At 38.1% G+C, this 17,962-nt stretch overlaps 1 protein-coding gene and 1 long non-coding RNA gene across 9 annotated transcripts in view; one reads left to right on the forward strand and one right to left on the reverse strand.

Annotated features, from left to right (window-relative positions):
* Positions 1-17,962, reverse strand: part of LOC310723396 — a 388,685-nt gene that overhangs the window by 354,605 nt on the left and 16,118 nt on the right. The gene's annotated exons all lie outside the window — the stretch shown is intronic.
* ikzf2 (IKAROS family zinc finger 2) overlaps positions 1-17,962 on the forward strand; it is a 60,020-nt gene that overhangs the window by 29,362 nt on the left and 12,696 nt on the right. For 7 of the 8 annotated variants that reach the window (XM_083536288.1, XM_083536289.1, XM_083536287.1 and 4 more), the window contains 2 exons: positions 5,719-5,910; positions 10,948-11,115. In XM_083536288.1, coding sequence (XP_083392414.1) covers positions 5,719-5,910; positions 10,948-11,115 — 360 coding nt within the window. The remainder of the gene's footprint in view (positions 1-5,718; positions 5,911-10,947; positions 11,116-17,962) is intronic. The other variant, XM_083536294.1, reaches the window with a different exon arrangement.

Raw genomic sequence — 17,962 nt, forward strand, 5'->3', positions numbered from 1 at the left:
GAACCAGCAGTTTCATGGCCTTTTTTTTATTTTAACTTTCCACAACAGAGTTAGGATACTGACTCTGATGTTTCAGTAATGCTTTACTGAATGCAATCATCACAGTTCTGCTCCACTCTGTCCAGGCTGGAGAACTTCTGTATAATCATAACTTTGTACCAGTATAAATTCATAGCGTATTCCGTCGGTATACATATATATATATATATATATATATATATATATATATATATATATATATATATATATATATATATATATATATATATATATATATATACACGTTGCCATGAAGAATGGTAGAAAATCCCCCAATTAAGGTGTGAAAAGCTTATTTCAACATACCCGAAAAGGCCCAAAGGTTGTAATTGCTGCAGAGGATGCATGAACTAAGTACCGAGAAAATAATTCTTGTGTCCATGTAAAATTTCAGTGTTTTTTTCTCATTTTTAATTGTTAAAAATTGGTAGACATTTCTAGAATTCTGTTTCAACTTTATCATTATGGGGTGCCTATAGACTTCATATACAGATGGTCCCCAAGTTACAAATAAAAAATATATATATATATACAAAATATAAAAATAAAATGTTTCCAGTGGTGAACAGAAATGAAGTAAATGTAATTCGTTACTGTAATTAGGTAGCTTTTTCTCATATCTGTACTTTACTGAAGTATTTCTGTTTGGGAAAACTTGAACTTCACTACATTTTAAAATCAAATATCTCACTTTTTGCTCAACACATAAACGGATCAAACACGCAGCAAGCAACCAATCAGGGTCGAGCTTTTCAGAGACCTAGTTTGCACCCACCCCCCGGAGAAGTTCATCCAAATTAAAATTATGGATGCCAAAAAAGGTCAAAACCCTCAGGAGCTTAATTCAGAAAAAAATGAGGAAAGAAGTAGAAGGAAACGTGTAAAAGACGCAGGTGTATATGCAGCTCTATCACTCGTTATGAGGATATTGTAGGCAAATGGATTTAATGAAATTGGCTAAAATCTGTATATCACAGGTTATGCAGTGTTGCCTGCTATGCTTTTACATGTAGAGCAACAATATTTCTTTTAGCTGCATAACATTATTATTTACAGTATCTCGTTCATCATAAGGTGTGTAGCAACAAAACAATTGCAGACAAACTCCTGTAGTTGGATTGTAGTTAAACAGCACTTATAGATTTGGTTCCCCTTAATTAAGGTGATGTCATAATGGTTTTCTGTGATCGTACTGAAAAGGTCCTGTAGGTAAGGAGTTCAGTAAGGAGAATCTCCAGTGCAGCTAAAAAAATTTATTTAAAGACATATATTATAAGGATATAGATGTTGTATGTATCTTATGGCTATAATTAGACAAGGGGTGTTGAATTGTGTGATAAATGCATTTAGAGTGAAAATTATTCTAATGCTCTCAGACATTAATCCAAATTTGTGAACTGCTCTGAGAATATGTTTTACTCATCCAGTGACTGAAGCTGAAGCAGAGAGGAGCTTTTTAAAGCTGAAACTAATCAATGGGGGAGATGTTGGGTCATGGTGTGGTTCACTCAGGGCGTCATTCAAGCTAAAACCACCACTGACGGTTGGTGGCATCTATTTATCACAAACATAAAGTTCAGCATCAGTTCAACAGCAAGCAGAACATTTACAGAGGAATAAATGATAAAGAAACTCCAGACTCGAACTCACAACAACACACGTGACCTCATTTACACCATTTTTTTAAAGTCGTTGAAAAGAAGGTTTTGGGTTCATGATCATTGTAATAAAAATCAATCAGTGTTTGAGTCATTAATATTATTTTATTAATAGATCAGTGTGCTGAGAGTCACATTCGAGTCTTTTCTGAGGTAAAGATAAACTGAGGTGATTAAGTAAAGAGTCTTGTGATAAAAATGATAAAAGGAACATTTTTATAAATAAATCATACTTCAGTACATTTGAAGGCAAAAACCTTTGTACTTTTACTCAAGTGAAAGTATAAAGAGTCACATTTTACTGAGTTTATCTCTACTTTTACTCAACTACATGCTTTGTGTACTTTGTCCACCACTGGATACGACAAAATAGGACAATTATTTTAAATTTCATCTCGCAAACTGGCTGCCACAAACATACTGTATATACTGTAAAGTTTATACAGTACGGTATTGTAAATTGCTCTGTTTTGCTAAATGATGTACTGTAATTTGTTAAATGATTAACGAATTGCAGTATACTACTCTATACGGATCACCATTATTTAAGACTCCTGGGTAGGCTAGTGGTGTCTTTGTAAAGCATCTCTACTGTATATCAGGAACTACCTGTGTGTGTATGTATATATATATATATAAAAATCTAAATGTATTTGAAATTTATACTTTTTAAGGTTTTAATACTCTAATCAACATGCGCTGAAACTGAACTTTTGCCATGTTTCCACACGGACGGTTTTAATTGCCGGATGTTCGCATCATGGCGGATTTTGGTGCTGATTTAAGACTTGGCACAAATGTTGTATTTCTGCTATACTATATATTGACTAACATCTATCTATCTATCTATCTATCTATCTATCTATCTATCTATCTATCTATCTATCTATCTATCTATCTATCTATCTATCTATCTATCTATCTATCTATCTATCTATCTATCTATCTATCTAGCTAGCTAGCTATCTATCTAGCTATCTATCTATCTAATTTTATATGCTGATGCTGAACTAAATTTAAACACTTGCAATATGCAATGAAAATAAAGTTGTATCTATTTATTTTTGCATTTTTATAACCAAAACAAAAGAAATGACTGCAACGTTTGTTCTTTTCTGTGTAGCGTTTTTGGGTATTTTCTCCCCACGAAAGCCCGTATTGAGGAAAGGGCGCTCCTAAACCTTCTACAGAAGTGCTTTTTTTTTTGTTTTTCTTTTTCATTGTTGCATGCGGTCGAGTTGCGAGAGCCTTCTCCGAATTGCGAGTCGTGTTCAAGGGAATCGGATTTTTGGTTTGAGGAAGAGTCGATTGAACAACCTGTTGATGCAAGGTGCAGCAGCGTGGCATGTGAAACGCTCCTGCACGCATCGTTCCTGGGTGTTTCTTTGAAAGCAAACGAGCTCAGGCGTTGCGCAACATTCACTGTCACCGTCCTCAGACTTCTTTGGAAATGCCAGCAGGCAAAATCAAATATTTCATGCGGCTGTGCTTAAGGGCGTGCTGCGATCAGGCACTCCTGCTTAAGACAAAGGTGTGTTCTGCTGTAATATTTAGGATTTTCCCTTTTTTTTGTGAATTTGAGGTGTGTGCTTGATTTCAGACTTGCCTCGATCTACCTAAAGGACTGAATCAGGACAGAAAAAAAACTCTCCTAACCCCTATTACTAGCTAAACGTCTGTGTTCTTTTATTATCATTTTTTTTAAATGTCTTTCGCTCCTTATCCTGCAGAACTGGATTATGGGTAGGAGGGAAGCGCCTGATCGAGTCTTCCTCTGATCTTTCACTCCGGTGACTCAAAGCCGCTCCTGTATAGAGATTAACACAGAAAGAGCTGATATTACAGAACAGGTCAGGCTGGATGGCGTGCTGAAACAGCGAGCCGGGACGTTTTTCCACCTGATGCGTTGTGGAGGAACGCCGAGAGGTGTTGCTTTTTCTTCCTGTGTGGTCGAGACGGAAAACTTGCAGGCCGGGTGCTTGCTCATTTGCGTCTGTTTTTTTTTTTCTTATATGTCTCATTTGTGTCTTAGACTGTCTATTTTTGGCCTTGTGTGTGTGTGTGTGTGTGTGTGTGTGTGTGTGTGTGTGTGTGTGTGTGTGTGTGTGTGTGTGTGTGTGTGTGTGTGAGAGAAAGAGAGAGAGAGAGAGAGAGAGAGAGAGAGAGAGAGAGAGAGAGAGAGAGAGTGACGTTTATGGTTCTCTAAATGAGTATGGAGTTTCTTAGATCAGACAGCAGGGCGGCGCTGCAGACACCCCTCCTGTACAACCTTCAGTTTGAAAGTTGCATGTTTAAATCTCATCCATTACATAAGTATCGGGTATTATAAGAGTGTGTGTGTGTGTGTGTGTGTGTGTGTGTGTGTGTGTGTGTGTGTGTGTGTGTGTGTGTGTGTGTGTGTGTTAATGAGTGCATACTGGGTGCGACATGATTGCCCGGATCAGAAAACAAAAACAAGCCTACTTTCATATTATTACTTTTTAATTAAGATAAAAAGCACACAGGAACAATTTGTTAACAATTACAACTACAAATGTACTGATGAATGACGTAACACTTTTTATCCATTTTGCGGATAAAAAAAAAAAAAGCTAATGTTGTGGAGCTAAGGTCTAAATACGATTAGATAGATAGATAGATAGATAGATAGATAGATAGATAGATAGATAGATAGATAGATAGATAGATAGATAGATAGATAGATAGATAGATAGATAGATAGATAGATAGATAGATAGACAAACCTACAAAAAAGTATTTAAATAAGTAACAAGGAAACTGAATCAAGAAACATACAATTAAATAAACAAATAAATAAATTAGTTAGAATGTGGGAAAGTAAGTAATCAAATAGATATATATTTTTGTAAGAAATACAAATTTATCAAAAACTTTATACTTTTTTATACATTAAAATGTATACATTTTGCTTTAAAAAAAAAACTAATTAAATTCATGCATCATGCTTCTAGAAATTAAATAATTACAAACAAATTAATAAATAAATCCATGAAATATTATTTTAGTTATTTAGTTTATGAAAAAAAAAATGTATTTATATATTTTTTTTTAAATATATATTTTTGTAATTATATATTGTAAATATGTTCTATTTTTTGATGTGTTATATATATATTTTTATATATAAATATAATGGTTTTGTTGAAAATGTATGATTGGGATAAAACTTTTGATTTCTACAAAGTACTGAATAAATTCTGTGAAAAAAAAATAGATAGAAAAAAGATAGATAGAATAGATAGATAGATAGATAGATAGATAGATAGATAGATAGATAGATAGATAGATAGATAGATAGATAGATAGATAGATAGATAGATAGATAGATAGATAGATAGATAGATAGATAGGATTTTTAAAATAAATACAAATATATATATAATGTTTGCATTCATATTTGTTTGTTTGTTTGTTTGTTTGTTTATTTTTTTATTTTTTTTATTTAATTAAGAACTTTTTGCTGTCTAAGTTACGCAATAGCTTTATTAACTGGAGCCCGAACAGGAACTTTAGTGAAGTTCCAGTTGGACTCTAAATAGGAGGCGTAGGTGTAGGATGAAATGATTGGTTAAATGGAATGTTGCTCCAAAAACAACAACAGGATGTCGATCCAGGAGCGTCTCTCATTATCCAAGTTCGTCGTGAATTTCGAATTAATGTCTTGGGTATTTTGGATGTCGAGCGATAAAGTTATATTGTTAGTGTAAGATGATGGTCACGGGACACACACCTCGCGTTTGCGATTTTAACCACATGAAATCGGGCGAAATCCGAGCTCTGCTGATGAGATCGGGTTCCTGTTACTGTTTATTAGGGTTAATCAGGACGTCTGTGTTGCTTTGAAGGTTTTCTGGCTTGGCTGTCATAGTAACTGATCAGTTCACAGTGGATTGCTGTGGACCGTGTGTGTGTGTGTGTGTGTGTGTGGGTGTGGGTGTGGGTGTGTTGTAGAATATCAGAAGCAAAAATTTTAATGATCCCTCGTGTGTTTCGATTCAAGCGCATAAGATCAAACTGGAGGAAGAAACTGAAGAGGACACAGAGAGAAAAGCCATAAGCCAAGACGAGACGGCCCACAGCGGAGAAGACGGCTCGGTATTAGAGGATCACATGATTGACAGCCCGAGCAACCTACAGGACGGTGGGGGAGGAGTCGAGGCCCCGTCTGACTCTGCGATACGACTGCCTAATGGTGAGTGTGTGTTAGGGAAAGATGCTGTATGGCAGCCCAAAGTGTTTTATTGCACTTAATACAGCAACAACAAGGTCCTACTTTTTATCCATTTATAGTTACATCTAATGTACAGCATCCAGGAAATGTTATAGCAGCTGTAAACGGTTGTTCCCAAGAAACTCTTCTTCAGGGAAACGCTCAACCTCAAATTCTTCTTAGACACTGGAGATTCCTTTCATCAAGAGCAAAACTTATCTTCCTTTTATATCATTTATATTTGCTTTTGTTGGTGTAGAACGTTCCTTAAACAAGTTCTTATCCTTGTTATAATTAGCGCTCTACGTACTTCACATTGGCATTTATGGCATTTCTCAGACGCCCTTTTCCAGAGCGGCGTACAAAAAGCTTTTTGATGCACTATCAGTGAATAAATGAACACTGGTGCACTACGCTACAGACTTTGGATACCAATTCATGATTTAAATTTGATTTTTGACAGTGAAGACTCCTTCCATGAGTGATATATATTAATATCTTATTCGTTATTAAACTTGGGGAGGTGGTCACTCGGTGGTTGAAGCTTTCAACTTTTGGATGTTGGATCCAAAGGTAGTAAGTTTAAATTCCAGCCACGCAAAAAACTGCCACCCTTGAGCAAGGCCCTTAACCCCTGTATTTGCTGTCGTATGAATAAGAAAAATGTAAATCGTTTATATAGTGTAAGAGCACTTCATATCAGCGAGCACTGAGCGCTGAGACGCTCGCACTTTCTGGTCCTTTTCCCACAGGGTTTCCATTTCTTTTCATTAAGCAGCATTCGCGTTAAATGTTCTCTGGTTGCTCAATATGTCTCCTTTCCACGTTCATTTCAATATCAAGAAAACTTTGTACTTATAGTACATTACATGGACAAAGATTTGTGAACACCTGACCATAATATTTGTATGGGCTCGTTTCCGTATTCAGTTCCCATTTGCTGTTATAATTTTTGGGACGATGTTCCACTGGATTTTGTAAAGATTTGTGCTCATTCAGAGACAAGGGTGTTAGTGAAGTCAGGTGTTGATGTAGGTGAGTCTGGGATGCAGTCAGCATTCACATTCATACCAAAGGTGTTCAATAGGGTTGGAGCTCTATAAATCTTCCACACACTTCCAACTCATCTAAAGCAGATCTGGCTTTGTGCACAGGAACAGATTTGGGTCATGTAAAGGGAAGATTTCATGCTACCACATCCAAAGGCACTGTATGAAATTGTGTGCCTCCATCTTAAGGGTAACAGTTTGGTAAAGAACCTCATGTGGCTGAAAACGTCAGGTATCCCAGGACTTCTGTCCACATAGTGTAGATGATCTACGTAAATACGTGACGTGTTTCTGATGCATGTTTCCAGTTTATGTTTGCGTGTTCCCTGTTTTACCACAAAAAGAAGAAAAAAAGAAAAGAAGGCAAACCAATGCTGTTCTGAAACTTGAAACCACAGCACAAGAATCACTTCGACGTTAGAACACGCCCGTGGAAAATTTTGCGTCAATAATCCTGCAGATATATTAATAAATAGGTCTTGGTATCTTAAAAGGTGCACCATGGTAGATTGTGCTCGTTTTCAACCGGTACTTACTTCACCGCTTCACTAATGGATGTCCCATAGGCCGAGATTGTTCCTTCGGGGTTTTCAGCAGCGACATTTACACATTTATTGGTGATTTGAGTACGTTTATGGAAATCGGCAACACTCCAAACAAAGAGTGTGTTGATCAGCCAGGGTCAGATGTGTGCGATTTTAAAAAAATATAACACGCATTCAATGGTTTCCAATGTTTTCTTAGGGACACTGTCCCTGGAATCCTCCACAACCTGTTCTGGATGGTTCAACTGGCACTGATTTGCGTTTATCAGAAATCCTGGCTCAGATTTCAGCTTTCTCAATGCAAATTAACCAAAAAATACCCTTACAGTAGCATCTCTAGACATGTTTAGATCTTATCTGGAGCTGTTTTTTTTCCAACATGACTTACATGGGAAAGCCGAAATCAGGCAGTAAACATAATGAACGGTAACAGTGCGATTAAAGAAACGAGAAAAAAATGTCGATTCACTTGCTGAGAGAAGGAGTCAGTAGAAGATCTTGAGAGGAGCTTTCAAACCCTGGTGTGTGTTGCTGCGTTCTGCAGCCAGCGACCTTTAAGGTTGCTCTGGAAAGCCTGTGTGGTAAGCCAGGCTGTGCAAAAAAAGGACAAAGAAGGGGCTACGCTGTTGTGTTCTAACACTTTCTCATCCCACTACTCTATTTATAAAAGACCAACTATGCATTCTGAGAATGTGTTTCGATAGCGGTTTAGCACTCAGAGTCAAAACCAACATCTCATGTTCTTCCAGCTAGGGGTGGAACCATTAAAAGAACACACACACACACATACACACACACACAGTACAGTAACTACAGTGCAACACACTCGTTTTGTACATCTGTTCTTCAAATGTTTTACATTAAATCCCTTACAGTGTCATAGCAAGCGACATTCGGATAGACGAACATATCTACATCCGGAGAAACTCGTTCCAGTCCACAGCCTGGCCACAAAAATAAAAAGAATTCAAAGCTGTTGATTTTTTTTATATTATTTTTTTAGTTTTTCTTTCAATCAACACCAATGGAATATAGGCTCTGAAAGAACAATATGATGTTTTAAGTGAAAAGAACCATCCAATTGATTTATTTTCCAAAAATCTGATGGTAAAAAAATAAATGTAAGTAACATGGTTTATGCTAGGAGTTTGGGCTGCTGAAGTGTTCATCTGTCCATCCATCCATCCATCAATCCATCTAACTAGCCATCCATCCATCCATCTATCTATATACATAATATGGACAAAACTATTAGCAGGTGACAGCTTAATGGTTAAGGCATTTGACTTTGGGTCTGAAGGTTTTGAGTTCAGATCCCAGCCACACCAAGCTGCCACTCTATGTTTGGATGACATGACCTTCATGAAAATTTAAATGGGTTGGAGTGGAAGATCTCCTGCTATGGAGATCCAACTCTGTTGAACACCTTTGAGATGAATGTGAACTCTGACTGCACCCCAGGCCTTCGATCTTATTATAACAGCAGAAAAGGGAGTAAATGTAGAGACGTTTGAGCACCAGGTTGTGTTTGACCTTAACGTTCTATAATAAAATTTTTGGTTAAACATCAAGCAGCATTTTCATTTCATAAACTCTAAAGCGGATCTTTTTTTTTTTTTTTTTTTGCTGCAATCAAGACTTCCTTTAACTGGGTTTCTCAAAAATATGCTCGCATTACCACATCGTATAAAAAAAAATGCTGTCCTGTTGATCATAACCCGGTAGAGCATTTCCACACCTATTGGTCTTTTTTTTTTTTTTTTCGACTGAATCGGATTTAAATTCACGTTTCAAAACCCACAAATACCTCAGAAACATGCAGTTCTACAGCTCTGTGCTTTGGCTCAGTTTGTGTTTCACAGGAGTTCACATCCCGAACGACTATTATTGTTTGATTCACTTTTTTGATCAAATTTGAGAAACTAAACCGGTTATTATGGTCCGAAGTAAACACTGATCAGACTTCATATTTAAACGCACCATGAAAGAGAACTTGTGAAGCTTATAATATGCCGGTGGAAATTGTACTAAATATATAAATTCATTAAAACTATATTGTGTTTAATAACAATAAAACTCCCATTACGTTTGTCCTTTTAGTTCAAATTTGCTTTTGTAGACTTTGGTGATGTTGGTATTGGAATATTGTGCTAATTATGGATGAACAAAATAGTTAAAAACAATTTCCTAAAATACAGTGTGAGGGAAAAAATTGGGAATATTGTATAATTCCTTTTATGTATGTTTAAAATAAGAGTTTTCTCTGATGTAGCGATTAATGTTCATTTCATTCCACTCTTTTTTTATTTTCTTCTTTCAATATGAATCTACATCCTTCAAATTTTATTATTTATTATGTTCTGGAAATTTTCCCTTCTATACCACAACTTCATTTTGGTTTTTATCCATCTCTCCATTATTCTTTTCCATTTCCCATAAATGTCCCTTATAACTCTCTTTACTTGTAGATGAACCGATAATTACAATATTAACGATGGGAAAGCAACCAACAATGATAAGAATAAAATTAAATAAAGTAAAACTAAAATAAAACAACAAGGAAAAAGTCTACTAAAAGGGTTGAATTCTTATAACAAAAATGGTGCGAAGTTACAAATCGATTTTTGCATCATGCAACTGAAATTCAACTTCATTCGAAATGGTCTTAACAATACAAGAAGGACACATCAATCGAAATGATTCAAATAAAACGATTCAATTGAAATGATTCATTTACAGTATTTGGCAAACGCCTTCATTTATACAATTAAGAAGTTGCAGGTTAAAGGCCTTCCTCAATGGTCCAGCAGTGACATTTTTGTAGTTTAGGGATTTAAACTTACAACCTTTAGTTAGAAGTCCAACATCACAATACTGAACTCTACACTACACCGTTAGATCACTGTAAAAACACTGTATATAACTTCTGTACAATGTACATACAATGTACATATTACATATTGTAAGATTTATATACCTCATTCTCTACACATGTTTGTGCTTTACAAAAATCTGCACTAATATTTAATTTGTGTATCTATGTAAATATACCTTACATACTGTACATCCTGCCTAATATTTCACATTTATGTGTACATATATATTTAGTGTACTTGTTTATTCAGATTTTTCTAATTTTTCACTGCATTAGCTTTATAACCTTCTACTTGTTGTACCGTTACAACAGTGTCTGCACATTTTTTGCTGCCATAGACTTATAACTGTCTATCTGTCTCTCTGTCTGTCTATCTATCTGTCTCTCTGTCTGTCTGGCTGGCTGGCTGGCTGGCTAGCTGAAAGGTTAAGATTTACACTACTAGCCTACCAAACATGTTGTGTATACCCTTAACACTATGTTGACACAGTGGTTTCTTAGGTCCAGTCTCGAGTCCCCACAAATCAAAATCTATTTTCCTTGCATGCAGGTGATCGTCCGTTCCAGTGCAACCAGTGCGGTGTGTCCTTCACCCAAAAAGGAAACCTGCTGCGACACATCAAGCTTCATACAGGCGAGAAACCCTTTAAGTGCCCGTTCTGCAGCTACGCCTGCCGCCGCCGCGACGCCCTCACAGGGCACTTGCGCACACACTCCGGTACGTTTCCTCCCAGGACAACCGCGTTTTACTTAAATTATGGTTTTGAAGGATTTTCCAGCCTGCAATTGTCTTTTGAGGTTTAGCTTAGTTCTGAGCCAGTGTGAAGAAGGTCCTGTTGTACCGTTGGAGTTTGAAGTGTCTTGAGCCAGTTTCTTAGCTTTAAATTGCTTCACAGAAGATGTTAGTTAGAAGATAACATATCCATAATAAGGATATAAGTGATAGGTTGTCATGGTGAAGTTTTTCCACTCATCTGAGGGACATCATCTATTTTCTACTTTGCATCAAGGAATTTAAATCTGTGGTTGCTGGCTAATGAGTTTAGGATGCAGAATGTAATCTGAAATATTTATCTAGTCTTACTCTCTACCGTTTAACTGAGAAAAGGTTTGGGCTCCAACCCTCCAATGTCCATTATGTCTTGCATTCATCAGTCGCAAGTCTCATGAAGGTTCTTAACCTTCAACTACTAACTTTGGCACTGCACTGTATTAGTGTATCTTTTCAGATTAAGGAATAAAACAACTTTACATTAGATACAGAACAGTGGGCCTTGCTCGAGGACCTAAGAGTGGCAGCCTGGTGGTGCTGGGACTTTCAGCTCACAACCTTCTGATCACAATTTTAACATCTTAACCACTGAGCTACCACTTCGCCAATGAAGTAAATCAGGAATTGAGATTCTCGAGATGTCAATCAACTGTGTTTATTAGTATTGCTAGGCCACACTCACTTAGATTAACACAATCATTTACTACCTCAGATACCAGAGGGAAACTGTTTGCACCAGCTTGGTTCCAAGACAGAGAAAGATGCATGTCTTCATGCTGGTCTTTTTTTTGTATCTTGAGACATCGTGGGTCCGATCAAGCCGTGCTTAAGAAGGACAAAAGGAGTGTGTTGAATGGAGTGCAGGATGTGATAAGTGATTTGAGGTAGTTGGGTGCTGATCCATTTTTTGACTTTGTAAACACAAGAAGCCAGTGAAGGGCACGTAGGTTGCAGTGGAAGTTGAAGACGAGTTGTGCAGCTACATTTCAGTTGCAAGGCTTGAAAAGAGCTTGGAGTCAAACTCGGCAGACGTGAGTTCCACCAGCCCCGGAACTAAACAACTACCTGATCGATCTCTACACAGTCAAGGTTTCCTGATGTTGTAAATAAGAGACCTGCATGACTGAGTCAGCTAAGCAATGTGGGCCGAGAAGGATAGGTTTTCTCGAATTACCTCATGGTTGCGTAGATGGTAAGATCATAGGGTTCTCCACAGATAGCAGGATATCAGGGAGGGGTGGTAGCTTAGTGTTTAAGGGTCTGGAAGGTCACAAGGTCAAATCCCAACCCAATTAGGCTGCCACCTACAGAACTGAGGCTGATACGATTCGCATCTCGATGCATAGCCAACGATAAAATACATTAAAGCTACATATGAAGCAGCTACCCATGAGATACGATTCACCCCATTATAATGCATGATGGTCTGCAATTCATTATGGTGCAGAAATTTCGCTTTTATTTTCAGACAGACAGCAAATCATACATTTACTTAAGTACCTTCTGACTTCTAACGCATGGCCTTTTCACAAACACGCCTTTGTAGTGCAAAAAATACAAAATAATTATTACATAAAAGCAGACGGTTTTTTTTCCTGCTCTGTCTGCAGGAAGTCACAGCTCTACCTCTGCCATGTTAATCTATATAAAGTGGGTGACACAAATGCCTTGTATCCGATGTACACTTTGTAAAATCATCGTTAACTTTGCGAAACGGTGAATCTTACCATCCCTAATACAGATATCAATCCGTTTTAAGACATTTCTCTATCCGTAAACTCTGAAAATGAAGCGGAAATTATACTTTTTTTTTTTATACAAAATACTTTTTAATTTTTTTGTTTTGTTTGAAAGCCATAAAATTTTTACAAAGCATTTACTTGTCAAAACAAATACTACTAATAATATTTTTTTTCTAATTCAAAATAGATTGTGACATATTATATCATGATATTGTTACCATCAATGTATCGCCCAGCATTAATCTTAAGACCTTCGATGCATTAAATGTGTTAAATGTGTGTGTGCATGTGTGCGTGTGTGTGTGTGTGTGCATGTGAGTGATGCATCCTATAGTGTGAGTGATTTCAGTGTGAATGATGGTGTATGTTTCAAAGTGACCACGCTATTTTCTTTCTGCAGAAGTGTGTGTGTGTGTGTGTGTGTGTGTGTGTGTGTGTGTGTGTGTGTGTGTGTGTGTGTGTGTGCGTGTGTGTGTGCGTGTGTGTGTGTCCACTTTAAGGGACTTTTACAAACTCTGTGGTTAGGCCACTCAGGACTGTGAGCCAAAGAACCGCGAGAGGAAACGTTCCACCACTCGCACTAGTTTTCTCACTGCTTCCCTTCCTCTCTCACACTCTCTTGCTCTTCTTTTCTTTCCTTTTCTCTCTCTCTCTCTCTCTCTCTCTCTCTCTCTCTCTCTCTCTCTCTGTTTGTCTTTCGTTTTCTCTCCATCTCTCTCACATACCCTTTTTTTAACTCTTCTCCAAACTAGGCCTTTCTTTCTTTTTTTTTCCCTCCTTATGTTCCTTTTTCTTTTCTTTCACTCCTTTCTTTTTCTTGTTCCACCATTACTTGACTCTCTCTCTCTCATTCTTGCTTTATTTTCTATTTTATTCAATTTTCTCTTTGTTTTTACTTCCTCTCTCTTTCTCTGCTCTTTTTACCATTTATTAATTTACTAGACTTTTTTTCGTTTTCTCATTTCCTCGTGCCATCTCATGCCTTCTCTTTTACTCTTCCTCAACCTATTCTTTCCCCTGCTCCTCTCTTTCTCTTTCTCTCTTCCTCATACCCTTTTTTTGTCTTCATATCTATCTTCGACACTTTCCTCTCTTTTTATTTCCGTTCTTTTTCTACCCTTATATTGACATTGCATCTACTTTATTGCTCACTCACATAATTTCTTATCTCTTTCTTCATTTCTTCCTCCTTTTTTTTGTTTCTTTTTTTCTTGCTTTCTTGCTTCCTCACTTCCTTTCGGGTTACTGTCAATCATATCCCTTCTTCTCAACTCTATCCTTCACTCTTTTATTTCTCTTCATTTTACAGTCACTTAATTTCTTATCCTTTTCTTATTTTTCTCTTCCTTCCTTCTTTCCATCCTTCTTTTCTTTCTTTCTCTCTTTCTTTCTTTCTTTCTTTCTTTCTTTCTTTCTTTCTTTCTTTCTTTCTTACCTTTTTTTCTGTTTACTGACAATCTTATCCCTTCTTCTTCTTCTATCTGTTATCCCTCTGCCATAATTGCCTTTGCACTGTATCCTTCACTCCTTTATTTGTTCCTCTCTTTTTTATTTTTCTATCCCTTTCCTCTAACCTTTCTTTCTCAGTACCACCGAGCTATCCTTCATCTTCTTTTTTTTATTCTATTTGTCCTTAATTTCTCTTTCATTTACTCTTCCTTTTATCGTCTTTTGCTCTCACCATCATTCCCTTTCTTTGCTCTATATCTCTATCTTTGCCTTGGTCGCTTTGGATAGATTTTTTTTGTTTCTTTCAATCTGTCATTCTGTCACACTGGCATGGGGTGTGTGTGTGTGCGTGTGTGTGTGTGTGTGTGTGTGTGTGTGTGTGTGTGTGGTCACTGAGCCGAGTGCACTGTCACCTCAGGACACTCTTGTTGCTACTCACTTGAGAGCAGGAGTGTTCTATCTCTCTCATCGTGTTTTGCTGCTTTTCTTTGTTGTTTTTTTTTATTTCCTGTTTTTCAGCACTAATCGCTCTGAGCAACTGGGATACTTCTTTCTAGGCCAGACTGTTAATATGTCACATTTCTGCACACTTTTTCTTCAGGTGCTAAATTATGAATTGTGTTTTTTCCTCAATACTCCCATATGATCTTGTTCTCTGTCTGATTTTTTTGTTCTAAAAATGAAAGATAAATGGAGGAAATAGATTTGGTTGGGACAGTTGACATGAACCCGATCCCCGAGGGTGTGTACTGCACTCAGAACTCTTTAGGCTTTACTTCATCTCTACTCTTGTGTCGTGACGCTGCCGCCGGCATAGTCTGATTAGAGTCTCAGACAGGGAGAGAGAGAGAGAGAGAGAGAGAGAGAGAGAGAGAGACTGAGAGTGAAGGACACCATTGTCCTGATCCTCCCTCATCAGTCTTGTGCCACCTGCACCTCACAGGAATGTCAGGAACTCAGGCTGGTCAAACCACCTGTTGTGCAATAAGGACTTTCCACCTCGGAAAAAAAGGAGAGAGAGAGAGAGAGAGAGAGAGAGAGAGAGAGAGAGAGAGAGAGAGAGAGAGAGAGAGGAGGTGGAAGAAAGACAGACAGATGGAGAAATAGAGCTGAAAAAGAGACAGACAGAGACATAGATAGAGAAAAAGACAACAAGAGGCCCAGATGATGAGGACAAGTAGTAATAAACAGAAAGAGAGATAGAGTAATAGAGAATGTACCTGAGATTCAGAAACAGAGAAAGGATGGAAATGGTAGAAGAAAGAGCCAGAGAGGAGGAGAAAAAGACAGACAGACTGAGGGCTACATAGAGAGCGATTGAACAGAGAGAGAGAGGTGGTTAAAAAGAGCTGGAAGTGAGACAGACATACATAGAGAGTGAATGAACGGATAGAAAAAGAGATAGTCACAGAGACAGACAGGCAAAAAGAGACAGACTGAGAAAATGAGAAACAGAAAGACTGACAGAGAGAGAAAATTAGACAGACAGACAGATAGAGAGGCAAACAGATAAGTACAGAAAGCCATGTGTCGAGTATAAATCACTTGTCATAGAGAGACAGGCTGAGAACAGAGAGAGAGAGAGAGAGAGAGAGAGAGAGAGAGAGAGAGAGAGAGAGAGAAAGAAAGACAGAAAGACAGAAAACAGATGGAGAGAGAGAAACAGACAATGTAAAGCAATGATGTATCATTGTCAGACAGGCTGAGAAAGAGAGAAATAGCCACGAGACACACACACACACACACACACACACACACACACACACACACACGCACAGATATGAATGAGAAAAAGATCTGCGACAGATAGACAGACAACTAGATTGAGAGTAAGTAAAATAGAGATAGACTGAGAAAGAGAGAACTTGAAGGCCAGACAGAGAGAAAGAAAGAACCAGACAGACAGAGAGACAAATGCAGTAGAGACACACAGGTGTATAAAGCACTGTTTTGTCTTCACAGTGAAACAGCTGAGTTTGAATGGATTTTAAAGCTGAGGAAATGAACACTGTGTTAGTGTTAGTGTGTGTGTGTGTGTGTGTGTGTGTGTGTGTGTGTGTGTGTGTGTGTGTGTGTGTGTGTGCGCGCGTATGTCAGAATGTGGGTGTGTAGTTCTGCATGTCTAGGAACAATAACGATGAATTATGTTGTACTTTGTGCATGAATGTGAGTGTGTGCGCGTGTGTGTGTGTGCACGTGTGTGCGCGTGTGTGTGTTAGAATGTTTGTCTATTGTCCCAAGGCTCATAGAAGTACATTGTGCAAAAAGCCTAGAAATAGAAAAAGGCCTCTCTCTTGGTGTTCTCCATCACCGATGAGGAAACCCTCTGAACATTGGTTGTAGTAAAGGGTGTGGATTTTGCAGAAGGTTGGAGCCAAGTGAGGAACCTGAAGCCAAGAACCTGTAAGGAACCTGTTGTTTCTTTTGTTTGTTTGTTTGTAAGAAGGTACGATGGATGAAGGTAACTATTAAAATTGTGTGTGTGTGTGTGTGTGTGTGTGTGTGTGTGTGTGTGTGTGTGTGTGTGTGTGTGTGTGTGTGTGTGTGTGTGTGTGTGTGTGTGTGTGTAGCTGGGCACATCGCTTGTGCTGATGAGCAGCAGTTTATAGGCATTTACGTGAACTGAAATGTCATCTTCATCTCACGATTTCCTGTTTTCAACCCGAATGGATGCGGTTAAGTGGGCCTTAATGCAACACTAAAGGCATTTGCATATCAAGAATAGACGCTGATGCAGGGATTTTTGTCGTGCATCCAACATCTGCGAAACGCTCGCGCCATCTTTTTGGACGCCGAGTCGCAACCGGAAAAGTTTGCCGTTACATTTTTATCCGTTGTTTTCTGAAAATCACATACAGCTTTATATACATCCTATATAGAGACACTCATGTGTCTGGCTGAGCTTTATCTTTACACACACACACACACACACACACACACACACACACACACACACACACAGGTGCTGTCCCAGTTCAGTGGACCAAACCGCTGTCTTCCATCTTGTGGTGCAGCACATGTCTGTGTGTGTCTCTGTGTGTGTGTGTGTGTGAGGATGGAATCTCCTCCGAGACGGACAGCAGCAGCAGCCACCTTTTACTTACTGTAATGAACGAAATTGTGTGAAAAAAACTGTCTTCTTTTACCAAGACTGAAAGTGTGACAGAACCAGACGCGAGTCTCGTCATCGTCATGGTCCACTCATATCACTCTGTTTCCCAAACACTGAGCTGCTGCCACGTAACCCTCAGAAGTACCTGCACAAGCAACTGCCTGGGGTTTGAGTCTTGTTTTTGGTTTCATGTAAATAGAAGAGACGATGAGTTTTTTTATGAGATAGAAATGTCTGTCTGTCTGAGTGTCTCTCTAGCTGTCTGGCCATCTGTCTGTCTCTCTGTCTGTCTCCTTGTTTGTTTCTTTGACAGTCTGTCTGATTGACTGTCTGTCTGTCTCTACCTGTTTGTCTCTTTGACTGGCTGTCTCTTTGTCTCTGCCTGTTTGTCTTTTAGACTGTCTGTCTGTCTGCCTATTTATCTCTTTGACTGTCCGTCTAACTGTCTGTGTGCATCTGTTTGCCTCCATCTCTGACTTTTTGTCTGACT

This window comes from Silurus aristotelis (assembly GCF_946808225.1).
Source record: "Silurus aristotelis genome assembly, chromosome: 3".
NCBI lineage: Eukaryota > Metazoa > Chordata > Actinopteri > Siluriformes > Siluridae > Silurus > Silurus aristotelis.